Below are 24966 nucleotides of genomic sequence, written 5' to 3' on the forward strand. Positions count from 1 at the left end.
CCCGCCCCGCCCGCCCGCCGCTCCGGGGGGGTCTCCGCCGCCGCCGCCGCCGCCGGAAGGAGCCGCCATTTGCCACCGCCGAGCGCACGGGCCGAGCCGAGCCGGAGCCGGGAAGCCGCGCGGGCCTGCGCCCAGCAGCACGGCGATGGGGGGCGGCCCCGCCGCAGGAGGCCCGGGGCGCGTCACCCCGGGGGCCCGGCCCGCGCCGGACCCGGACCCGTGGGGCGCGGCCCCGTGAGCCCCCCGCCCCCTGCCCGGGCCATGGCTGCCCGCCCCGCCGCCCCCGGGCCGCCAGCCGCCGAGCCCCGGCCGCGGCCGCAGTGAACGGAGACCCCGGCCGCGCTCGGCCCTCCGGCGCGCGCCCCTTCCCGGCCGGGCGCCTCCCTTCCCCCCGCCGCCCCCCGCCCCCGCCCCCGGCGCCCGGACGATGCTCAAGTCCCGGCTCCGCATGTTCCTGAACGAGCTGAAGCTGCTGGTGCTGACGGGCGGGGGGCGGCCCCGGGCCGAGCCGCAGCCCCGGGGGGGCGGGGGGGGCGGCTGCGGCTGGGCGCCCTTCGCCGGCTGCTCGGCCCGGGACGGCGACGGCGACGAAGAGGAGTACTACGGGTCGGAGCCGCGGGCCCGGGGCCTGGCCGGCGACAAGGAGCCGCGGGCCGGACCCCCGCCGCCGCCCGCGCCGCCGCCGCCGCCCCCGGGCGCGCTGGACGCCCTGTCGCTCAGCAGCAGCCTGGACAGCGGGCTGCGGACCCCCCAGTGCCGAATCTGCTTCCAGGGCCCCGAGCAGGTCAGGCCCGGGCGCGGGGCCGCGGGGGGGGGGGCGCACCTGGGCGCACCTGGGGCGGGGGGCGGGGCCGGGGGGGCGGGGCGGGCCCGGCCGGGCCCCGGCACCTGGCGCGGTGGGGGACCGGCCGGGGCTCCCGGGAGCGCACGCTGGGGCGGGGGTGGCGGCGGGTCGCGGGGGGCGGGGCTTCCTCCCGCGGGGGCTTCGGATCCCGTCGCCCACGGACGGGGGCCGCCCGCCTTGTGCCGCGCTTCCGAGGGGCCTCCACTCAGGTGGCCGGGGTGCCTCTGCCCCCCGGAAGGCAGGGCCGTGCTGGCGCCCTTGCCTCGCTCAGTGCTTCTCTCCGTGGGGCACTTTTCCTCACTTCCCATTCCGTAACTTTCCATCTCATTCCAGAGAGTACTCTTTCTTTAAATGTTATGGACAAAGTTGTCCCGCCATAGTCCTGGGGGGGGGGGAGCGGGGGTGTGCCCGTATCGTGCGAAATCATTCCTCGATTAAAGGGGAACACCCTCCGTCCCCACGCCCAGGATCTCTCCCCCTTTTTGCTACCTGGAGACGGAGGACAATAACCCATCCCGGTCTGCACCACATCTGTGAAACAGTTGGTAGCGATGGGAGGGAGGAGGAAGGCATGGCTCAGAAGCCCTGACCCTCCTGCCCCTCCAGATGCCAAGGGGTGGCCTTCCGTTTGGGAAGCCTTAGAGAGCATCCTCCCCAAATTTTAGGAAAGGAGGAGACCCAGTCCTCCCCCCACCCCACCTCATTTCTTTTTATCCTTCTCTATTTGGTCAGGGAAGTTTACCTTGAGCTCTTTTTTCTTTTTTGCTGCGACCTTAGCCTCTTGCCCTATTTTGGGTGAAAGTCCTGAGTTTTTTTTTTTTTTTAAAAACGTTGGAGAATGACCTGGAGAGGTTTCCCTCTCTTGGAGCCGGGCGGTGACAGCTGACAGGGACCCTCCTCACTCTTCCTCCAGGGGGAGCTCCTGAGCCCCTGCCGCTGCGACGGCTCCGTGCGCTGCACACACCAGCCCTGCCTCATCCGCTGGATCAGCGAGAGGGGCTCCTGGAGCTGTGAGCTCTGCTACTTCAAGTACCAGGTCCTGGCGATCAGCACCAAGAACCCGCTGCAGGTGAGGTTACAGGGAGAGAACTTCCAGACCTGGGCAAAGGCAGCAGTCAGATTCAGGGACTCTCCAGGAAGCCCATCATCCAGTTAATCTTTCCTCAAAGTTACCCTCCCCACCGTTACCACAGCCTGTCTGCCTGTAAATCTTCCCTTCCTTCATGTATTCACATTTATTGGGTGCCACCTGTATTTCAGGCACTGTTCTAGGCACTGAGACAGTAAAAAAGCAGAAGATGATAATATGATGGTGATGATGATGATGGTAGCAAACATAGTATTTTCTATGTGTTACACTCTTGGTTTATAATAACTGATTTAATTTTTGTAATAATCCTATTAGCTGTGTGCCATTATTATCTCCATTTTAAAGATGAGGACCCTGATGCACAAAGAAGCGTAAAAACTTGCCCAAAGTTACTCAGCCCATAAGTGATGGAGTTTGGATTTGGAATTCAAACCTAGATGGTCTGGGTTCAGAGCACTTGTCTGATCCTGCCTTTCTAAAACAGGACAGACAAATGGTCTCAAACAATGTGAAAGTGCTCTATTAAAAAAGGGGGGGGGGCTCTCTACTAGGTTTGATCAGGACATAGATGAGACAGATTGCTAATCTTGCCTGAAGGGTTTCAGGAAGGCTCTGGAGCATCTTCCTCTTGAGGGCCACTCATCAGCTGGCCCTCCTTCTCTTTCCATGACCTTTTGGAGCTCTTTCTCCCACACAGTGGCAGGCCATCTCCCTGACGGTCATTGAGAAGGTCCAGATTGCAGCCATAGTTCTGGGCTCTCTCTTCCTCGTTGCCAGCATCTCCTGGCTCATCTGGTCCTCACTCAGCCCTTCAGCCAAGTGGCAACGGCAGGATCTGCTCTTTCAGATCTGCTACGGCATGTATGGCTTCATGGATGTCGTCTGCATAGGTAAGGGCACCTCTCTCCCCCTTACTTGCTAAGCATTTTCCTCCAACTCACACAAACCTTCCCTGCCCATTCCCTCAGCTCCATAGCCACATTTTCTACCATTGGGAGCCTTTAGGGCTATCTTGGTGCCCCTCCCTTCCCTGCTTTTTCGGGCCCTTTGCATACCCTAGCTCCTCACTCTGGAGAAATACTCACTTAAGTACCTCCAGCCTAGGTCTGGGCAGCAGGTGACTCTGGATTTCTTACCCCTTTTGCTCAGGCCTCATCGTCCACGAAGGCTCCTCTGTCTACCGCATCTTCAAGCGCTGGCAGGCAGTGAACCAGCAATGGAAGGTCCTGAATTATGACAAGACCAAGGACATAGGAGGAGATGCAGGGGGAGGGATGGCGGGGAAGCTGGGCCCCAGGACCTCACGGACGGGCCCCGCCTCTGGGGCCACCAGCCGCCCCCCGGCTGCCCGGCGCATGCGGACGCTCTTGCCTCAGCGCTGTGGTTACACAATCCTGCACCTCCTTGGACAGCTGCGGCCACCAGATGCCCGTTCCAGTTCCCATTCTGGCCGAGAGGTTGTCATGAGGGTCACCACGGTGTGAAACTGAATTCCAGGAGCAGGGATCTTGAGTCGATGCATTGGCCAGAAATATGCTGTCATGGCTGCTGGAGGTACCACCAGGACAAGGTGTTTGGGGCACCCTGCCCCTGCCACTGAGGATCTCTGTGGGCAGCCTCAAGCTGGAGACATTGTCTGGCCTCTACTACCCATTGGGTAGAGACACCTGGATGACATTTCAGCCCCCGCCGATAGCTCCTCACAATCATCCTGGGGCAGTCAGTGGGCAGGTGGGGAGAACATCTTTTCTTCCCTAGAGAACCGTCCTTACCTCAGCTCCTAGGGCCTCCAGCCCCCCAGCTCCACCATGGTGACTTGGTGAAGGGGGACCAATGCCAGAAGAAAGGGGTTGTAGACCCTCCATTCCCCACCCCATGGCCACAGGGCAGCTGGCAATAAGACTAGTATACATTGACCTCCCGTTCCCTGCATGAGGGCGGGGGGGGGGGGGGCACCTCCCCCTGCTCCACCCCCCATTGCATGGGGGGAGGGCATAAAGAATCATTTATATGCACGTGGAGACTCCTTTCTCATCTGGGGCTTTTCTGGAGGGTTGGGAGGTGTGGGGAGGTTTCTCTGCAGAGATTGCAAATCCCAAATGCAGCAGTGGGTTCTGAGTTGGAGGTGTAACTCCCACTTGCTGGCGAATAATTCACATTGGCTGCTAGGTGGCAGTGCTCAGAGGTATCTAAGGGGTGGACCTGTCACCTGCAAGTTGTGTGATTTAGAAAGAAAAAGATCTCTCCGCCGCCAGTGGTTTTCCTGTCTACCTCAGAGGGTTGGAATGAGGATAAATGAGGGACAGGTTGAATGCCATTGCAAAGAAAATTAGTGAGAGCGTAAAAAGATTTCTAGACTAGTTGATGGTCCATTTATTTCAAATAGTAGCTGGTTAACAAATTCCAGAATGTGTTTTTTCATCTGGAGTTGCACAGAGCCTTGGAAAATTTGTGTTGAGTGTCATTATAGATATGGAAATATGAGGGGATATGGAATATGAGGATGGTGGTTATTTGCAAAAATGAGAGCTCCTCCAACCCCCACCCCCAACACTGGGGGTTGGGGGGGAGGATGGAACAATCCTTCGTGCTCTGGGGTTCTTGTGGGTCTAGTCGTCCTTCCCAGGTAATGTGCTCCCCCAGGGAAGTGGTGTGAAATGAATTTGGACTCATTTGGAGTGAGACAGACAGAATGTCCCAATGTTTTGAATCTCCAACCCCAGCTTAAGCTGCTCCTATGGCAGTTGAGGGCCACAGGTCTGATCCTGTGCCCCAGTTTAGTGGTATTAACTGGAAGGTATTGTGCTTGGAGGCAGCAGTGTAGAGGGCTGTTCATAGAGCAAGGGTTTGGGAAGGACTGGTTAAAATGTGGGTCAGCCTGAGGCCTGCTCCCTTTCTCCTGAGTCCTCGGGGCTGTGTATTATATGAATGATGGTGTCTTTTAAGTGAACTATTCATCAGCAATTAAAATAATTACTTCATACATTGTTAAGTCAGATCCAGATGCCTTTCCTATTATCGGTCATTTTCTCAGGAAGGTTCTGCTCTGCCTCCTCTCTCTGGGGACGTTTTGGGGGAAATGCTTCTCTGCTAAAGGTCACACATCCTTGTCCTAGAAATGGTCCTCCCCCTCCTTCTCTAAAAGGGGGTCTTGGCTGCTGTCCATGGTGCTGGCACCCAGACTCGCCTGGAAATGTTCGCATTGAAGCAAGACTCGGGTTTGAATCACCTGGAAGTATTGAAGTGTATCCCCTCTAACCTCTGAGGAGATAAAAGAGAGGGGGTAGAGGCCAAGCGCCCCCAATTTTTTTTTTCCAGTGGGAGATTGTTTCCCCAGAGAGACAACCCTCCACATTCTCCACTTGGGAAGACTGAAGGGCTAGACTTTCCTGTTTCGCTATTCACAAAATAGCGGGTAGGGGCCAGAAGGGAGACAGACAGCAAATCATAGTGACCACCAGTATCTGTCCTGGCAAATAGGACAGGTAGGTCTGACACGGTTGGGGTTTCTTGTGCCAACCCTGGACTGTCCCTCATGGTGGCCCTCCATGGAAGCTTAGACATACCGAAGAACATACATACACAAATACACCCTCTCCAGTTCCACTTTGGGTCCTAAAACTAGGCCAAGCGAGAGCCAAGTGAGACCGTAATGTTTCCCTCCCTTTCAGTACCACTGGAGGTCTCGCTTCGTATGGGGGTTGGGACCAGTGATCAGTATGGTCCCCTCTCATTCCCTTTTTTCAACTTAAAGAGATTCTTGTTTGGGAAAGAGGTCACGGAACTGCTGCCCTCCTCAAGTGAGCAGTCCTACTTGCTCAGTGAGGAATGTGGGTGTACAGAATTCTCATCACTGATTCCAGGGGAAAGGGTGTGAGAGGAAGCTGGGCTTTATTCTCCCTCAAAGCTCAGATCTGTCAAAAATCAGGTCACTTAGGTTCAAGTTAAGCTTAGTGATAGGGGAGTGGGGGTGGACCCAGAATCCAGTAGAGGAGTGGAGGGGTGGAGCAGTAAAGGCAGACCTTCGTGTCTGCACAAGACCTTGGGTATACTGTGCCCCTCTGTAGCTCTTACAAAAATAGATACTCTCAGAAGGCCTGGTGGCAAATAGTGTCTGTGGTCAGGGAGCCACGTCTAGGGTAGGGGGCCAGGATGGTGGGGGAGGAGGAGGCAGTGTGAAGTCTCCATCTTCATCCAGCTAATTGGCATGGAGAGGAGCAGGAGGCAGGGGGCAAGTCCTGACATGGGGAGGGTAATCTGGGCTGGAGAGGGGTTGCAGGGAGTGTGTCGAGAGATTTATTTGTATGGAAGATGAGTTAATCTATATACATCACAAGGGGAGAACTGTGGCCAGCCCCTTGGGGGGCCAGAGAATGCTGACTCAAGGGAAACAGAGGCTCCCTCTGCCCTCCCTTCTCCTGCCTCAGTGCCCCAGGGCTTCTGGCCACCCCCACACTCCGCTTTCATCCTGTCTGTCTGACTTCACTTCTGTGCATGTATCCCTGTCTTTCTCGGAAGGAAATTACCTTGGAGCAACTTTTCCAGAGAGGGCAGATATCCTTTGGTCCTGGCAATCCAGGTTCCCAAAGCACTTCCACCAAAGTCAGTTGCCTCTGGCCATCTCTGCAAATCCCTAGCTCCCCAACCTGTTTTTACAGCCTAGCCCTTGGAGTTACTTTTCACCACCACCCCCTTAATCTCTTACAGGGAGCCAGACTCTGGCTGTTCCCAGTACAGATAGAAACGTGTTGGGTTTGTGATGCAAACCACTCTCCCAGGTGTCTAGACCTCCCATTGTTACAGACATCACTCAAAGTAGGGGATTGGGGTGAGGATTCCTCCAGAATTTGTAGGAAGTAGAAGTGGAAGAGAAGTCAGTCAAAAGTCAAGGATGGAACATTTGATTCTTTTATTTCAAAACTATGAATATTAAAAAATTCCATATATAAAAGGAAGGCATAAGTACACATAAGCCCAAAGATGTCTCTGCCTGGGCACTAAGTGGTGGGACAAGCCAACCTCGAATAGTGACCAAAGAGTCAAGGAGTTTCAAAACATCATAACGTCATGAACATGATGTTCACAACATCATAAACCAGGTGAGGGCAGCCTCACTTTGCTAGGGGCAAGATGATGAAGGAGGAGAGTAGATAGGGCCTGGCAAGCCGCGTATTCCTTCTGCCACATGGTCCAGATTCAATTGGAGAACCTGTATGGCATCACCCAGTCGGGGGTAGGCCTTGGCAGGGGTTATAAAGACTGAATAAGGTCTCCTTCTTCCTCTCAAAGAGCTCACATGCAAGGAGAGAAATCAACCCGGTACAGACCAGATGCACACTTACTTAGCTCAGGTGGTGATAAGTGCTTACCCAACAACCCCAAAAGGGAAGCCCCAAAAGGGCAGTGGTTGAATTCTTTCTCAGGCCACCCAATATTATTAAAATCTGAGTTGTCCCTTGCCGGATGCATGTGATATGGCCAGGAGAAAGGCTGAGCAGGCCGAGGGACCATGGTTTTCCCAGGGCTTGATGGGTCAGGACAATGCATGCTTCACACATTGGTCAGGGCTGCCTCGACCAGTTTGCTATGGTCCTTCTAAGCAGTCTGTCTGGTCAAATAGGTCTTGGGGGAATACGTATCTCTTGGTCTTGTGCCTAATAAATCCCTCCAATGAGGGGAAGGGTGACTATGGTAGCTTCTTCCTACGGGTCTATCTGTCCACAAACTGTAGGTTGATGCTCCTCTCGGGTACCAAGACAGTCCGGGTCATCGGCCTGATCGGGGCAGCACCTGGCTCAGGCTGCACCTCAAAGTGAGTCAGGATCTGGAAAGGGAGGAAGAAGGCTATCACTATGGGAGGGGTCTGGGATGGTAGGTTTGATTGGTAAAGGGTATAATTAGCTTTAGGTTGGTTGATATTGAAATGGTACCTGTAGTCACTAGAGAATTTCTTTTTTTTTAATTTTTTTTAAATTTTTATTTATTTATGATAGTCACAGAGAGAGAGAAAGAGAGAGGCAGAGACACAGGCAGAGGGAGAAGCAGGCTCCATGCACCAGGAGCCTGATGTGGGATTCGATCCCGGGTCTCCAGGATCGGGCCCTGGGCCAAAGGCAGGCGCCAAACCGCTGCACCACCCAGGGATCCCCCACTAGAGAATTTCTTAAGGGATCATGGCAGGGGGAAGAAAGTCCAAATACCCTTGCTCACCCTCAAGACTTAAAACTGGATTGCTATATTTCAGAGGATTAGGTTTATCAAGTCATAAATTTTGCTATACTTGTCAGAAGAACTCACTTGTTAGAGGGTTAGGATCTCTCATGTCTGCGGAAGGTATGTCTAGATCACTCACCTGAGCCAAAGCCATTTGCAGCTCAAGCTCTGCCAGGCGTCTCCCCATGCAGCTGCGCTTGCCAAAGCCAAAGGGAAGAGAGGCAAATGGGTGGGGGGCTGGACCTTCCCCCAGCCATCGAGCTGGACGAAAAGAATTTGGCTCTGGGAACTGGGCAGGATCCCTTGAAGTGGCATAATGACACAGTGTGACCAGTGTCTGGGAGGGAAGGAACATAAACATGTCAGTTTGGACCCACAGATGGGGGCGGGGCATGGAAAAGAGGATATATGGATTGGAGCAAAGGCAGGCTCTGGCTGGTGATGGGAAAGTTTTCTGGGGCTACTTTTTCTTTATTTTAAAGACTTTATTTATTTATTCATGAGAGGCACAGAGAGAGAGAGAGAGAGAGAGGCAGAGACACAGGCAGAGGGAGAAGCAGGCTCCATGTTGGGACCCCAACGTGGGACTCGATCTGGGGTCTCCAGGATCACACCCTGGGCTGAAGGCAGCACTAAACTGCTGAGCCACCGGGGCTGCCCTCTGGGGCTACTTTTGGAATGATTTCTCCACTGCCCCATTACCTCCGAGAGAGGCATTCAGGCCAGAGGGAGGGGGAAGGGCTTATATGGAGTGTAGGAGAGGATGGGGCCCAAGATAGTGAGGGATGGCTTAACCAAAGGGCCCATTCGCTCTACTCACATTTTTGGGGATAATATAGTCACCCACACGAATGTCTTTGTCTGGGACACGGGAATTTCCAGGTACCACAGGGTATAGTCTGGATTGCAAAAACAGCAAGGTGAGGCTGGGAGCTATAGCCTCTGTCTTGTCCCCAAGCCCCCTATGTCCAAAGCCATTCTTGGCCAGGAGCAGATCATCAATTTCCTGTGCTCTCTCTCCTAGCTCCCATTCATTCGCTGCTTCCCCAGCCCTTCCCAACATTCTCTTTAGCTCCCCCTCTCCTGTCCCCTCACCTCAGCACCTCCTTGACCACTGCCTTCAGCAGAGGCAGCTGGGATAGAGCCGCAGCTGAGGGGTGGGCACTGGAGCCAGGGCCCAGGGCAGCTGTGATCTCAGAGTGGAGCGCAGTCTGCACGTCCGGGTGCCGAGCGAGTTCATACAGCGCCCAGGAGAGCGTGTTGGATACCTGCGAGGGCAGTTGAGAGCCTCAGGGGTGCTGAGGGTGCAGATGCAGACCTAGTGCAAGAAGCAGGATGGGAGGTAGCCGGCTGGGCTCCCAGTGTTTAGCAAGCCGGCCGGAGGGCCACGGCGCACCCCCCGCGGCAGCTAGGGGGCCTCTGGGGCCGGGGAGGCTACGCCCTGGAAGTGGGGCTCCCACCGTGGAGAGGAACCTCACCGTGTCCACGCCAGCCAGTAGCAGCTCCGTCACGTTGCCCAGGATGGACGGGGCAGGCAGCTCTTCCCGGAGCAGGAAGTAGGTCAGGTGTGCCCCAGATCCCACATCCTCCGCGGCCTTCCCCTCGCTCCTCAAGGCTACCTCGGCCTCCCGCCTCTCCACGTGTTGCTGGGCTGGGGGGTAGAGGGGACAGGGGTGCCTGGCCGTCCCGAGCCGCTTCAGTCCCCCGTCCCGCTTCTACTCCGTGCCTTACCAAATGCAAACATCTGGTCCCAGTCTCGGCAGAGGCGGCCCCAGGGCCCGGGCACCAGGCGGTGAAGCCAGCCGGGCATCGCCATGGTCAGCAGCGTGGACACAAACACGGACCCCACGGCGCGGATGAAGGCGTCGGTGTCGGGGGGCACTTGGGCCTCCAGGCAGCCCAGGCGGGAACCCAGGAGCACGGCGGCTGTGCCTGGGCGGGAGGGGGCGCTGTCAGGGCGCGGCGAGACCCCGCGGGCGCCTCCGACGCCGGCCCGGTCCCGGGACCTACCTTCTAGTCCAAACCTGTAGAACTCTGCGGCCACGTCCCGAACCAGGGCGGGCGGCCCGGCGCCGCGGCCCCGCTGCTGCCGCAGGCGCCGCACAAGGTCGCGGACCACGTCGGCCAGGGGCGCGGCGTAGCGGGCGGCGGCTCGAGGCCGGAGGAGCAGCGGGGCCAGGAGGCTGCGGAGCCTCTGCCATTCCTCGCCTTCCCTGCGGGTGCGGACGCGGTGTGTGGGCGCGGGGAGGCTGGGGCGGCCCCCTGCGGCACCGAACCCCGCTCCCGCCTGTGCCTGCTCCCATCCCCCTTCCTCGTTGCTCCTCTCCTGGCCCGGGAGCTGGTTCCTGGGTAACCGCTGTCACGGACTCTCACATCCCATCTAGGTCCTGGCGCCTTCCCCTCCGCGGACCTCCAGCATTCTGGACCCCCGCGAGGGGGAGATGGGCCGGGGACAAAGGCGGGGCTCTTCCCAGGCGGGTGGGAAGCCCAGTTCGCCGGACGGGCGGGGAAGGACCTCCCTCCGCACCCCAACCCGACGTCTCCAGACCAGCCCCAGGCGAGGGCGCGGGGCGGTTGGGCTGCGGGGCCAGCGAGGACTCACGCGGTGAGCAGCCCGCAAGCCCGCTGGCGGTGGCGTCGGTGCTCTGCCCAGGGCGAGAAGCTGCAGCGCTCGGGCCGGGGCCCCTCCTGTCGCAAGAGCTGTTCGACGAGGGCAGGGGCCGCCACGTACACGGTGCGCACCTTCCCGAAGCTGGCCAACCACACAGGCCCGAAGCGCGCAACGCCCTGCACCTAGGAGAGCGGGCACAGCGGGCGCTGGAGACCGCGCGGGGACTTCCAGCCTCGGCGGCCAGCGCCAACCGAGCCGGCTGGGCTCCCAGCTAGTACGTGACCCTAACCTGCAACCCTCTCCTCCTCTTCTTTCTCCCCCTTCCTATCCCCAGAAGCTCGACAGTGACGGGCAAAACGGAGGAACTTGGCACAAGGCAGACACTCAGGACCTCTCCTAGGTCACCTGGGCTGAGCCGAGGCGAAGAAATCCCTGAAGGCTCCTGGCGTGGAATAGCTCAGAACCACCCCCCAGGGATCGAAGAGGAGAGCCTGTGGCTTTAAGCCGGCCCGCAGGGAAGGCACCCTGCGTCCTGCCTCCCGTGCCGACTTCGGCCCTTTTGAGCTCACTCTTCTGCTTCTGCTGGGTGTGGGGGGTAGCAGCCCCAACTTCCCTAATACCTGGGCAGCGTCTGTTCTCGCTGGCCCTCCTCCTCCACTCTGCACTAGCCCGTGCTTTCTGGTGTTGTCAAAGCCGGTTTCCCCAGCATTCATTCCCAGAAACATTCCCCCACTACCTGCAGCTCGTGTAGCCGCGACAGACCGCCCTTGCAGAAAAGTTCAGCAAGGAAGACGGGTGTGGAGGGGCCTGGGATGTCCGCCAAGCTGCGGGGTGCTGAGTCGGAGCCTCTGGAGCCCAGTGAGGAGCCCAGCTTGGGAGCCCAGTGGATGCGATGGAACACTCTGGAGGCGAGCTTGAGGGCCTGGGTCATGGCTTGGTTTGGGGAAGCCACAGAGGAGAGCACTTCTCCAGAACATCTTGCTTGCTTGCCTGAACCCCTATTTAACCTTTGGGCGAGGTACTGGTGACGCCCCCTCTTTATGTTCCTCAGCCAATCCCCTCTCCTGAGTGGTCGAGCTGGGGATCAGCACCCAGGCACAGTAGGCGGGGCTGGGTTGCCTGGCAGCTCTCCTGGGTCTCATGTTGCAATGACCCTCTTGTAAAGGGAGGTCTGCCTTAGTTTCCCCTTCTGCAGTGATGCCCTCGTCCAGCAGCCTAAAGATCTCTTCCTGGTAAAGGCTCTTTGGTGAAGTTCAGGATTACTAAGGTACAGTCAGTCCCTGATATTCCCACTTCCCTAGGGAGCCAGGCCCTCTTGGGACCATCCTCAGGAATTCCCCATCCTTCAGTCGCATCGGGCAGGGAAGAGCCACAGCTGTAGCATCTCCATATTTTTGGCTTATGGGGCTGCACTTTCTTTGTAGGCAAGAACTTCCTGGCACTACCCCAACTCCCCCCCCATCCCCTCCTATACCTAACAGTGAGCAGACGGTGGGTGTTAATGGGCCAAAATGGCTCCAGAAGCCTTCATCTTTGTTCCTTGGGAGGAGGGGGTGGTCTTTTAGATCAACAAGCTCTGTCCTTCCAGCCACAGGGAACTTAGGGCTCGAGGAGCAGAAACAAAGGACCCTTATGCAAATTAGAAAAGTTTAGAGATTTCTCTGGGCTCCTGGGTGGAGCACAGGCTAGGTGAGTGCTCTGAATCTCCAGCTGACTCAGTCTTCTTTGGGGGGGGGGGGGTATTTCTAGTCAGCAGCCCATTTTCGCTTCTAGCCTCCGAATCCTGCACATGTTAGTTCTCTGCTCCTCACTCTCCCACCCTGCCCCCACTGGACTCAGTGCCAGTCAGTTAGCTCTGAAGTTCTGGAATCGAAGGTCAACACGAAAAATGAGAGGGTCTCTACCACCCCGACCCAAGGCTCTCCAGAGACAGCAACCATAAAGACAGCAGATTCCCCAAGTCAAGTCTCAGGCAGGGAGAGGGTGTGGGGGATGGGAAAAGGCACGTGATACATGCTCTAGCCTTTCCTGAGAAACAGCAGCACGGGCATGTGCACACGTATACATGTTATCCCCAGGACTGCAAAGTAAACACAATGGACAGGCGGTTTGAGTCTAGCAAGCAGTTTAGATGGACAGTGGAGACCTGCGTTCCTTATTCCAGCTGAGGAGGAGAGATCCCAGAAGGAGAAGGGGGTGCTAAGGGAGAGCAAGACCCCACACCCTTCCAAACATCCCTTTTGGTCCAAGGTCTGCTGACCTTCCTACGTAGCTTCTTCTGCTTTCTGTTGGTGGTAGAGGGGCAAGAAGGTGAGAGGTTGGGGTAGTTGTGATTCCCAGGCTTCTGCCCTGGGCAGTTCCCCAACTTCTTTGAAAGACTGTCGCCTCTTGGCCCTGGCAGGCTCAGCTGGGAAGGTCCAGGGGTCACGCTAAGGCAAGGCAGGCCAGCAGTGGCCAAGAGGGGTGGGACCAGGGGTCATTGCCTGGAGGGTGGGATCCTGTATTCTTCGAAAGATGGCTGGGAAATTCTTGCCTCCGTTGCGTAAGACTTTCTTTCCTTCCTCAGTTGACGTGCCCAGATGTTCCACAATGGGGTCTTCACTCTGAGGAAAGGAAGGGTCCAGTAAGTCCTTGCCCACTTTTCAGATGGCCCCTGGCCCTGAGACCCCCATCTGATCCTTCTGGCACTGAGCTGGGTTCAAAGAATACAGAACCGTGCTGGGAAAGGCCTGCGTCCTCGCCACTTCCCTCAGGCCCCCTACTTACCAGCTCCTCCAGGGGCACACGCTCAAACAGGGGGTGCCTTTCGAAATGGGTGCACATCCAGTCATGCAGCTCCAGCACGTCAGTTATGGTATACACCAGCCCCTGCGTAGGCAAACGCACCCTAGACAGCGCGCTGCACGCAGCGGAGCAGGGGTCCCCAAGGCACCCCCGAAGCCTCTGTGCACGCGCTCACCCTGCCCTCCCTCCCGCCCCGGCTCACCCCGACTCCAAGCACGTAGGCATATTCTGCCAGCAGCGTGGGACTGATGATTCGCCACTTGTGCTTCGTCCGCTTGAAATGTGGGTCAGGGAAGAGGAAGAACATCTTCGTCAGCTGTAGACAGACACACAGACATGCATCGAGGCATCGACGGGGCTGAGAGCCCGGCTTCAACGCCCCACCCACCCTCCAGCCCGCCCCAGGGCCCCTCCCCACCTGGCCCTTGCGGAAGAAGTTGGGAAGGTGTTTCATGGCATTGCTACGGAGACAAGCAATATTCTGGAAGCCACCTCCAGGAGCAGCTCGAAGGGCCCGAATCCGGTCTTGTACGTAGTCTGAGACCTTCACCCGGATCTCCAGGCCCAGAATCAGTGTATCTGGGAACAACGGTGACAGTTCCACTGGACACAGAAATGGGAATGGAATCGTCAACCTCACATTTGCAGGAAGTGGAAAGGCGCTGACAGAGGAAAGGAAGCGTCAGTTGGCAACGACCAAAATCAGGAAGGGCAAGTGTGGACAGAGATCCCTCTATGGTGGTCCTCTGCTGGAGGAGAGGGTTAAGGTTAGGGTCCGGCTGAGATCCCAAGACTGTCACCTGGACTGGAAGTGGGAGGGCCTGGGAACACATGTACGTGGCAAGTGCTTTGACGTTTTCAGTGTTTCCACACATTGCCTCAGTCCTCCTAATGCTCTGCGCTAAGTTGAGAAGATGAGGATACGAGGTCGGAAATGCCCAAGGTCACAGGGCTGAGAGGCAGAACTGGAACTTGAACCAAGGTTTTCTGCCCCCGGGTACCATGCTTTTCTCTCTCTGTCATGCTGTTACCTCTATGGGAAGATCTAAAAATAGAGACATGGGGATCCCTGGGTGGCGCAGCGGTTTAGTGCCTGCCTTTGGCCCAGGGCGCGATCCTGGAGACCTGGGATCGAATCCCACGTCGGGCTCCTGGTGCATGGAGCCTGCTTCTCCCTCTGCCTCTCTCTCTCTCTATCATAAATAAATAAATAATAATAAAAATTAAAAATAGAGACGTGGCCTGACACATGCTGGGACCACACAGACAATACAAGAGGAACTTGAAAACACGAGAGTAGACCGCAGAAACAATGGGTTCTGGTGAAGGAGGGGGGAGGGGAAGGAAGGTGGTGGAATCCCTCAGAAGGACAGTTCAGGATCACTGGCTACAGTGACTAATCTCTGACGCTAGTGCTGACCAGCTCACTGACCCGGGACCTCGCAGGTGAAATGGCTCAAGTAGGGGCTGAGGCCAGGGGTGGGGCCAGACAGGACAACCCACGTTCTAAGAGGCATTCGAGACAACACCCTCCCTTCTGCAGGACAAAGGCCACAGACCCAGAGTACAGGGAAGGCAGAGGCTCTCCGCATTGATGTCACAGCGCTGGTGTCTGGTCGAAGGGGAAAGGCCAACCCGGCCCCCACCAAACCTGCTGAGGTAGCAGGAGCTAGACACTGCCTGTCCCTGCCCCTGAGAAAAGGCCAGAGTGTTACCTAACAGGCCACCATAGCCACAGCCTATGTCTGCAAACTCCACTTGAGCCTGGGCTCGCTTTTCTTTCTTATCCTTTGGGTCATCGTGGGTCTTGTTTTGAGTCAGTGGAGCGAAGAACTCTGGGTATAGCTCAGACCAGTCCATCTCCTCAGGCTTCACGGGGCTATTGGAGAGAAGACACGAGGGACACGAGGGACACGAGAAGGTTGGTCAGGACATTGCATAAGCGGTTCTACATGTGTGGGGGCGGATGTTTAAGGGTGGGAGGTATAAATGGGAAGAATGTTTCTCAAAAATCCTGTAACAGTGGGTCCTGTGGTCTCCAGGACACACAGTGGAAAGCACCCTTAACGCCCGTGTGAATCACAGGCCATCATGCGGCTCATGACGCTGACCTGCCCATCTCCAAGTCTAGGAGCGCATGGGGCAGCCCTCCTTCTGGGGTAACGAGCTCCCCTCCCCCACAGGCGGGGGCCTCGCCCTGCTTATGTGCTCTGTGGGGAGACGACGGACTGAGGTGCGGGCAGGATTTGTGTATGTTTGTCTCTTTAGTAAATCCGATCACCGAGGCCGAAGGGCGGCCACGAGGTGCCGCCGGCGTCGCTCCATTCTCCGTTCCCGTCTCTTCCCGACCCCGGGCGGAACGCCACGCCCCCTCCCTCCCCTCCAACGGCGCCCTCCGCCAAGGCTGACGTCACCCAGCCGGCCCGCCCCGGTCCGACGGAGACCCTGCCCGCCGGCCCGGCACAACCGCCCTCCCAGGCCCCGCCCCGCCCCGCCCCGCTCACTCACTAGCGCAGCGTGTGGTCAGCCATGGGGTTGGAGTGCGCACGTTGCCGATAGTAGCGCTTCTGGGGCTGCGGGACCTCGGCTCCTGCCCCGTCCCCCGCCGCGCCCCCCGTCTCCGCTCCCGCCATGATCCCCAGTCCCGGGTTCTCCTCCGAACCCACGTGGAGACCGAGGCCCGAGGCGCACGATGATGACGCACCCCGGCACGTTGGGGGCGGACCCCGCCTCTTAAAGACCCAGGAGTGCGTTCGGCCTGCGGGGCGGGGCCGGGGCGGGGCCGGGGCGGGGGCGGGGCGGGAGGGCGCCTCGGCGGCGCGGGTCCCCGGCTGGGCTGCCAAGGCCCGACCCCGCACCGGGCCGCTTCCGTCAGCGCGCTTCCGCGTGGTCTGCGCTGCTGTCCTAGTCGCAGGCACCTGTGCACCCCGCAGGTGAGGGGCCCCCGGGGCCCGCTTCCTATAGCCAGCCCCTCACTCGTCTCCCCCGTCCCCCGGGCCCGCCCCGCGCGGTCCGAGCGGGGCCGGGAGCGGGAGGGGCGGCTCCTCATCCCACCTCCAGGAAGCCGGAGGCGGGGCCCGGAGCCGCAGGCCGGGGGTGCGGGCGCTGGCGGCGGGGCCGGGGCGCGCTCGGCCGGATGGCGGCCCCTGGTCCGGAGCGGGAGTCCGAGCCCGAGGCCGTGTTCCCGCAGGAAGTCGGGCTCTTCGCGGACTCTTACTCGGAGAAGAGCCGGTTCTGTTTCTGTGGGCACGTGCTGAGCATCACACAGAACTTCGGGGCCCGCCTGGGGGTGGCGGCGCGCGTGTGGGACGCGGTGAGGCGCGGGGGGAGCGGGGGGGGGTCCCGGGCGGGGGCGGGGGGGTCCCGGGCGGGGCGGGCGGGGCGGGGGCGGGGGGTCCCGGGCGGGGCGGGCGGGGGCGGGGGCCGGGCGGAGCGGCCCCGGGCTCTCGCTGCGCTGTAGGGAGGCGGCCCCGCCACGGTGTCTCTCTCTCCCTTTTGTCCCCCCGTAGGCTCTGAGCCTCTGCAACTATTTTGAAAGTCAAAATGTGGACTTCCGTGGCAAGAAAGTGATCGAGCTGGGAGCAGGGACGGGCATCGTGGGGATCCTGGCGGCGCTGCAGGGTGCGTGGGCGGCCCGGGCGGTGGCCACGTGTCGCTCCCGCGCTTCTTGGGAGCGGGGAGTGGTTCGGGACCGGACCAGTGGCTTGAACGAACGTGTGCCTGCGAGTGCGTGCGCGTGCGCCTGCGCGAGCGCTTCCTCCTCCGTGCCCGAGAAAACACCCGGGGGGTCCGATTTGGCGGCAGGCCTTAGGAAAAGGAGCTTTTTCTATCTTTTTGCGCTTTTTTTTTCCCTACCTTTTTGCTCTTTGTGGTTTCATGGACAATGCTGTCCCTTAAAACCGCCTTTGTTTTCAGCATGGTACTTTGTAAAAACGCATCTTTGGGGGCGTTCTGTAGGGGGAGCAATCTGCATGTACGAAATCTGAGGAGCGCTTTATGACTTTATCATGAAAGAAATTTTCGGTTTTTATCGAATGCTTTTGAATGCTTGGGAGAAATAAGCTGGAGTTCTTGAGGTCTGGGGTGTGCTTTGTCGGGCTAATGGGGCTAGAAATTAAGCACCGAAGACTTGGGAAAGGAAAAAGTAAGGACAATTTTGCTTCTTTGGTGGAGAATCCAGAATTACAAAGGAAACTCTTTCTCAATTTATAATCTAATGGGCAGGCAAAACCTCACACCCAAAACACTCATTTGAAACCCTTATGATGTCATCTCCTTAGTAATGCAAATGTCTTTGTTCCTGAGAACACAGCTAGGTCACATTCAGGGAAGTCTTCCCAGAGGCAGGCATTCATTTTTCTATTCATTCAATCAATATCTATTTGGAGTCTTCTATCATGCCGGGTATTGGGATACAACAGTGACTAAGACACATTTCCTGTTCCTGAGGAGCTTATGGTCTAGCCGGGGAAGGTGGGGGAAGATGTTACAGTACTGGAATTATGGTGATGTATACACAGAGCCAGTGGACGTCCTCTGGCTGTGTCTCCCCTGACTCCCTGGGAATTCAAGAAGCAGCTCTGTCAGATGAGAAGGTGAACAAACACAGCAGGCTCATAAAGAACCAAGGAAGTGTTAAAAAGCAATTTTCCACAAAGGATGAGTGGAGGAGAGGTGTGCAGTTATGCTAAAACGGGAGAAAAGCGTGTAATGTGGTTGGGAACACCTACCTGCATTTGCTCAAAGACCTCCTTTGCTCCCTCTTCAGCTGCCAAGTAAGAAATCTGGGTGTCATCTTGCCCCTTGCCCTCTCCCAGTCACATCCTGGCAGTCAGACTTGTGGGTCATACGTCTTTAACATTTCCCCACTTGTCTGCTCCTCTTCCTACCATCTCTGGTTCAGGGCACTGCTCTTTCTTTTCTTTTCTTTTTTTTTTTTTTTAAAGATTTATTTATTCATTCCTGTTAGAGAGAGAGAGAGGCAGAGTTACAGGCAGAGGGAGAAGCAGGCTCCATGCCGGGAGCCCGACGCAGGACTCCATTCCGGGACTCCAGGACTCCCTGGGCCAAAGGCAGGCGCCAAACCCCTGCACCACCCAGGGATCCCCTCACTGCTCGCTCTTCCCTGAGTTTTCACAAGTGTCTTCTAGCTTTCCCATAGGAAGGTTAGCACATCGAATTTAGATCTTGTGATCTTCCTGCACCTCGGCTATTTCTCCGTCAGGCTTTCCCATCTCAGTTAATCACACTACTATCTACGCAGTGGGAAACCTAGATATCACCTTTGATGTGTCCCTTTTTCACACTCCCATATCCATTAGTCAAGTCCTACTGATGATGTTTTCTCCTAAAAACCTCTTAAATCTCACTTTTTTTTTTCCATTGACACTGATGGCTCCCCAGTCCATACCACCGCTGTCACTCTCCGACTACATCCAGGCAAAGTTGTCTTCTTGCTTTGACTTCTTGCCCCCACATTGACCTCTGCCCACTCCTGTACAGCAGAGTGATCTTTTCAAAGTGCAATTGTAATCACCTTTCCTTCCCATCATCCACTTGTGCTTTCCAGATCAAGCCAATACCTTTAGCGTGGCCTCCAAGGTCCTGCCTCCCTCTCTGGCCTCTTTCTGTGCCTCTGCCTCCCTTCCTGTCCTCCTCGTGCTCTCTGTCAGTGCCTCAAGTCTGGATGTTTCCATCCATGGAGTCTCCCCACAGACTGTATGTCTGGAATCCTTGGGCCACCTTGTTAATTCATACGCATCCTTCAGCGCTCAGCTCAAACATCACTTCCAGGGGAAGGTCACCTCCAGGCTAGCTTAGGCCCTCCTAGTATATAAACCACCGTGCTGACTGGTTTCATTTTGAATTTGTGACGAACCTTAGGTGGGTCCTTAAGTGCTTCCCAGCTAGTCTGTTACACCTTCCTTGTCCACATATTCCTCCACTCTCCTAAACATGTTTCTTACCTTCTTGTCCTTCAAACCTCTAAATGCCTCCTCTCCTGTCTTCATCCTCAGCTGATGACTTTGTTCCCCATCTCTTCTGATTGCTTCTATTTTCTTATAGAAAATGCTCACACATTCCTATTGGAATGTTTACTCACCTCACTGTCTGTTTCAAGGGCTTTGTCTCCTGTTACCATGGATAAACACCGTGTGATCCCCCCTAAGGTCAAGCCCTCCACTTGTTACAAGACCCCAAACCTCATCTACTCAAAGACATTGTTCCAGCAGACCCCCTCCCCATCCCCCCTCCCCCCTGCACTATCATCTTTTCCTTTTCTCTGGAACATTCTATATAGGCACACACACATCTATATACATCTATAAATACACTATATTTTCTCTTAGAAAAAACTTTTGGCCCTACATATTTTTTTTTAAAGGATTTTTATTTATTTATGAGAGACACAGAGAGGCAGAGATATAGGCAGAAGGAGAAGCAAGTTCCCAGGAAGGGAGCCCAATGCGGAACTTGATCCCAGACCCCGGGATCATGACTTGAACCGAAGGTAGATGCTCAACCGCTGAGCCACCCAGGTGTCCTGGTCCTACATATTCTTTTAGTTACCACTGATTTCTCTGTTCTGCTTTACAACAAAACTCAAAAGAGTAATCCTCATCGTCTGGTAGTACCTGCCTTACTCTTCTTCCCTCAATCTATTCCCCATTTCCATCCTCAGTTGCAGCAAAGTGGTGAGCTGCATTTCCAGCTCCATCTTGGTAAGTACAGGAGTCAGTTATGAACCCACTCGACTTGACTTTGCAGCATTTGACTCTCCCTCCTCCTTGAAATGCTTCATTTCCAGGATACCACACTTTTGCTTTCTGCCTACCTCACTGGCATTCTTTCCAATCTCCTCTCTTGGTTCGTTTCATTTCATTTTGACAACCGGAAGTTTGAGTGCCCCAGGGCCCCAGAGTGGTCCTTTGACCCCTTCCCTTTTCTGCCTACGCTCACTCCCAAGCAATCCCATCACCTTATGGCTTTAAATCCCCTTTCTATGCTCATGACCCCATAACTCTCCCATTGCCATCTCCACAGATTTGTTGGCGGAACCACCTACCTATCCAATATCTTCATGTGGTTGTCTGATGGGCATGTCACACTTAGAAAGGAACTCATGATCTTCTTGTCCAGTCCTGTACCTCCTACAGCCTTCCTCCTCCGGAGTACATAACAATTCAGTCTTCTAGTTGGGCCAAACCTCTTGGGAGACATTCTCAACATCTCCCTCTCTAGTACTTCATGTCCCGTCTGTCAGCAAATCCTGTTAACTGTACCTTCAAAATCATTTTGGATTTTGACATTTCTTAGATGTGGCTACTGCCCTGGTTCAATTGAACATCACCTCTCCCCTGGGTCACTGTAGCTGCCTCCTACCTGGGCTCTTTGCATCTGACCTCGCCACCATGCAGTCCTTTCTCGTCACAGCAGCCAGAATGATCCTTTTACTGATTTGTTTAAGATTCTAGTTATTCATGAGAGACACAGAGAGAAAGGCAAAGACATGGGCAGAGAGAGAAGCAGGCTCCCTGCGGGGAGCCTGATGTGGGACTTGATCCCAGGACTTGGGACCACGACCTGAGCCAAAGGCAGACACACAACCACTGAGCCACCCAGGTGCCTCTCCTTTGTTTATTTTAAAGATTTTTACTTATTTAGAGAGGAGGGGGAGGGAGAGAGCATCTCAAGCAGACTGCTCCAGCCACTGGCCTTCCTAACCTTTTTCAGACCTGCTGACACACTTCTGCCTCAAGGTCTTTGCACTTGTTGGTCCCTTATTTGGTACATTTAGCCTGAGTGGTCCACATGGTTTGCTGCATCATTTCCTTCAGGTCTTTGCCCAAACACAATCTGTTTAGTGAGGCTTTTCCTAACCACTCAATGTAAAATTACATTCCCTGCCCCGTCCCTGAAGCAATTCTTTTTTATTTTTATTTTTATTTTTTAAGATTTATTTATTCATGATAGACACAGAGAGAGAGAGGCAGAGACACAGGCAGAGGGAGGAGCAGGCTCCATTCACCGGGAGCCCGACGCGGGACTCTATCCCGGGTCTCCAGGATCGCACCCTGGGCCAAAGGCAGGCGCTAAGCCGCTGCGCCACCCAGGGATCCCCCCCCCCCCCGAAGCAATTCTTATCCCCCTTCTCTGCTTAATGCTTCACCATAGCATTGGATGTACAGTGTATTTTCTTTTATTTGTTGCCCCTCCCCTCTCCCCCTTTTTTTTTTATCACTAGACCATAATCCTTGTGAGTGGAGGCATTGTCTGATTGGTTCACTGCTATATTCTCAGCACTTGACATATAGGCAGATAATAAATATGAATGAATTCTTGGTACCTTCTGTTTCTTTTTTCTTTTTCTTTACCTCCTGTTTCTGTAGTGGTCGTCCTGATTATGATGAGTTTTGCAGTGCCTAGTGTGCCTCTACTTCTCTAATAAAACTCATGGAAGGCTGAGGTTTTGTCTTGCTCACTACTGTACTGCCAGAACTTAGTAGGTGCTCAGTACATATATTTCTTGCATGAATGAAGCATTCTGAGGTGCTAATCTGATTATCTGCTTCCATCTGTTAAAACCTACCACCCTCAGGATCAAGCCTGAGTCTCTTCAGCATGTCATTATTATTCTCAGGTATTTTTTTTTAAAATATTTTATTTATTTATGATAGTCACACACACAGAGAGAGAGAGAGAGAGAGGGAGGGAGGCAGAGACATAGGCAGAGGGAGAAGCAGGCTCCATGCACCGGGAGCCCGACGTGGGATTTGATCCGGGGTCTCCAGGATCGCGCCCTGGGCCAAAGGCAGGCGCCAAACCGCTGCGCCACCCAGGGATCCCTATTCTCAGGTCTTGACATTTTTCTCCTCCTTTCCACATCCTCTAAGAGTCAGTCTTCCTCGAATATGCCATGCTCTCCCCCCCGGGCCTTTGTACTTTCTGTTCTCTGCTTGGAAAGCTCCACCTAACTAACTCCTACTTGTCCTTTAAGGCTTGCTGAGGCCATGTCTTCTGGGAAGCTTTCCAGACCCACAAAGTTTGGTTTGGGTTGGTAGGGGCCGGGTGTACAGCTCATCTCCAGCTTGGTCCTGCCCAGGCTTCTGCTGATACCTGATGGTTGTGTGTTGGGCAGAGAGGTTGCAGATTAGCCCAGAGAGAATGTTGATGCTGTTGAACTTAGAATAATGAGAACAACAGTGGGTGAGATGGTGGTTAGGGTAACTAAAAGCCACGGTGCGCACTTTGTGCTGTAAAAACACTGTCCTCTAGGCCCTGAGGTCTCTGGACCTTCTGGGTAGGAGCCGAGACCCCTTGGTTGGTCCCTCTGACTTGCATTTCTCCTCCTTCCTCTCTCTCAGGGGGGGATGTTACCATCACTGACCTGCCCCTGGCCCTAGAGCAGATCCAGGGCAACGTACAGGCCAATGTGCCGGCTGGAGGCCGGGCCCAGGTCCGCGCCTTGTCCTGGGGGATTGACCAGCATGTCTTCCCTGGAGACTATGACCTGGTGCTGGGGGCTGATATCGTGTACCTGGAGCCCACCTTCCCACTGCTGCTGGGCACTCTCCAACATCTGTGCGGGCCCCATGGCACCATCTATCTGGCCTCCAAGATGAGAGAGGAGCACGGGACAGAGAGCTTCTTTCAGCACCTCCTGCCCCAACATTTCCAACTGGAGCTGGCCCAGCGGGATGAGGATGAGAATGTCAACATCTATAGGGCCAGGCACAGGGAACCAAGACCTGCTTGACATCACCCTTCTGCTCCTCTGAACCCCTTCTCCTAGGAAAGGAACTGCTGTATCTCCAAAGCCACAAACACGAGGAAGAAGAGTATGGGTTTCCCTTGCCTTTCCCTTTCCTCCTTCCCTCTCTGTTCCCCCAGATACTCTTGGGTGGGTGCAGGAAAGTGCCTGCTTGTTGGGAATCTTAGAGCACTAGGATAGAGCACAAAGGAAGATCCCAATTCCTGTACTCAGAGGACGAAGATAGGAAAGGTGTCCAGGATTTTTAGGGGTAGGGGTGGAAAATGGGAGGTGAGAACAGTGGCTGCAGAGAGAATGGCCCTGAACCCTTCCAGTCCTGCTGTTGTTTTTCTATATAGAATGGACTCTTTTTTTGCCTGCTAGATTCTCAATAGAGTTTTTTTTTTTTTTAAAGGGAAGGAAGGTCATCTCTGCATCCAAAGAACTCAGGCTTTTGCTGGGGGGCTAGAAAGGAAGAAACCTCAGGCCACCCACTTCTTGCTTCTGGAGGCAGAATCTGGTGTGACCATGGCTCTAACTGGGCCAAGTCCTCCCTGCCCGGAAGCTGGGACAGGCAGCAGAGCTGTCCTTTGGGCTACAGCTTCTTTATCCTTTTTTGGAGCTGGAGCCATGATCCCCAAGTACTAGGTTCTTCTCATCTTTGAGTTTTCTTTAGGTTTCCAAGCCCTGTTGGTCCTTCCTTACTAGTGTGTTTTGTCTTTACCTCTTTTCTCTTCCCACTGTGGGGCTTGGGGCTCTCTTTGCTCCTTGGGCCACATATCTCTTCCTCTGGACTCCTGGCCTCCATTCTCTCTCCTTTAAGCCATTTATCAAACTCATTTGATCCTCCAAAATCAGCTCTGACCAGCTTCTGCCTACCGCAAGAGTAAAGCTCCTTGGCTTGGTACTCACTCTATCCCATGTGATCCCAAATGACCCTTCTATTTCATTTTCAACTGGTTTCCTACATGTATTGTAACCTCTGGACAAATTCCAAATGTCTACTCTTTGTTCCCTATTTCCACACCCGAATTGCCCTGTTTTCTTCATTCTTTTTGATGATCCCCTCCCTGGAAGAGCTCTTTCTACCTCTCAAAATCTTCACTACTCTTAGCCGCTTTCCTGAAGAAAGCTTTTACGGAGCCTCCTGTTTGGAAGTGATCTCTCTCTCCCTGGAGACCCTTTCACTGGTCATCTTAGGGACCTACACGGCTCGCAAGGTACCGGTCTGTCCCCTGCTTCTCCCCCCTAGACTACCGGGAAGGGCAGGGGCGTGGCTCACGCCTTCCTAGTGCCCGGAGGCCTGGCGCAGCCGCGGGCCTACAGCGGGTCGACGTGCCACCCCCTTACTTTGCTTGGGCAGCGACTAGTCCCAGGGTCTGGTGAAAGGGCTCCCCCCGCTGCCTGCCCCGCGGCCTTCGGCCACATTCCTGAACCCACCCGCCCACCGGCCGGGTCCGCCGAGAGTCCCGAATGGATGACGACTGTGAAACAGGACTGGAAATAAAGGGACGTGAAGTGTGTCCACGTGCCTCGGAGCGTTATTTCGCGACCCCCGTGCCCCGTGGCCTCCGTTATTCACCCGCGGGCGGGCGGGGGCGGCGGCGGCGGTGGGCGGGCGGGGGCGCGGCGCGTGTGCCCGCCCGGCCGGCAGGTGGCGCCGTCCGCGCCCG

At 55.7% G+C, this 24966-nt stretch overlaps 4 protein-coding genes across 5 annotated transcripts; 2 read left to right on the plus strand and 2 right to left on the minus strand.

The window, feature by feature from the left end:
* The first annotated feature begins 39 nt into the window (after positions 1-39).
* MARCHF9 (membrane associated ring-CH-type finger 9) lies at positions 40-4919 on the plus strand. Its single transcript, XM_055327803.1, has 4 exons — positions 40-784; positions 1758-1913; positions 2632-2824; positions 3084-4919. Exons 1-4 carry the CDS (start codon positions 428-430, stop codon positions 3416-3418), a joined length of 1041 nt encoding a protein of 346 aa, XP_055183778.1. The 5' UTR covers positions 40-427; the 3' UTR covers positions 3419-4919.
* Positions 4920-6828: 1909 nt separating this feature from the next.
* LOC129511339 (25-hydroxyvitamin D-1 alpha hydroxylase, mitochondrial) lies at positions 6829-12671 on the minus strand. Its single transcript, XM_055327910.1, has 9 exons — positions 11495-12671; positions 10750-10940; positions 10158-10360; positions 9879-10079; positions 9626-9798; positions 9243-9415; positions 8968-9046; positions 8287-8484; positions 6829-7758 (listed from the first exon to the last, which is right to left on the minus strand). The coding sequence occupies exons 1-9, from the start codon at positions 11687-11689 to the stop codon at positions 7645-7647; spliced, it is 1527 nt and encodes a 508-aa protein (XP_055183885.1). The 5' UTR covers positions 11690-12671; the 3' UTR covers positions 6829-7644.
* A 195-nt stretch (positions 12672-12866) lies between these two features.
* Positions 12867-16209, minus strand: METTL1 (methyltransferase 1, tRNA methylguanosine). 2 transcript variants are annotated; one of them, XM_055327912.1, is made up of 6 exons: positions 16051-16209; positions 15258-15421; positions 13961-14121; positions 13745-13858; positions 13525-13626; positions 12867-13361 (listed from the first exon to the last, which is right to left on the minus strand). In XM_055327912.1, the coding sequence occupies exons 1-6, from the start codon at positions 16173-16175 to the stop codon at positions 13188-13190; spliced, it is 840 nt and encodes a 279-aa protein (XP_055183887.1). In that variant the 5' UTR covers positions 16176-16209; the 3' UTR covers positions 12867-13187. The 2 variants fall into 2 exon arrangements, with proteins under 2 accessions (XP_055183887.1, XP_055183886.1); XM_055327911.1 differs by having other exon boundaries at positions 13961-14145.
* A 272-nt stretch (positions 16210-16481) lies between these two features.
* On the plus strand, positions 16482-24816 carry EEF1AKMT3 (EEF1A lysine methyltransferase 3). Its single transcript, XM_055327915.1, has 3 exons — positions 16482-16855; positions 17052-17163; positions 22908-24816. Exons 1-3 carry the CDS (start codon positions 16679-16681, stop codon positions 23297-23299), a joined length of 681 nt encoding a protein of 226 aa, XP_055183890.1. The 5' UTR covers positions 16482-16678; the 3' UTR covers positions 23300-24816.
* Positions 24817-24966: the final 150 nt, after the last annotated feature.

Source organism: Nyctereutes procyonoides, unplaced genomic scaffold (genome assembly GCF_905146905.1).
Source record: "Nyctereutes procyonoides isolate TBG_1078 unplaced genomic scaffold, NYPRO_anot_genome, whole genome shotgun sequence".
Classification (NCBI taxonomy): domain Eukaryota; kingdom Metazoa; phylum Chordata; class Mammalia; order Carnivora; family Canidae; genus Nyctereutes; species Nyctereutes procyonoides.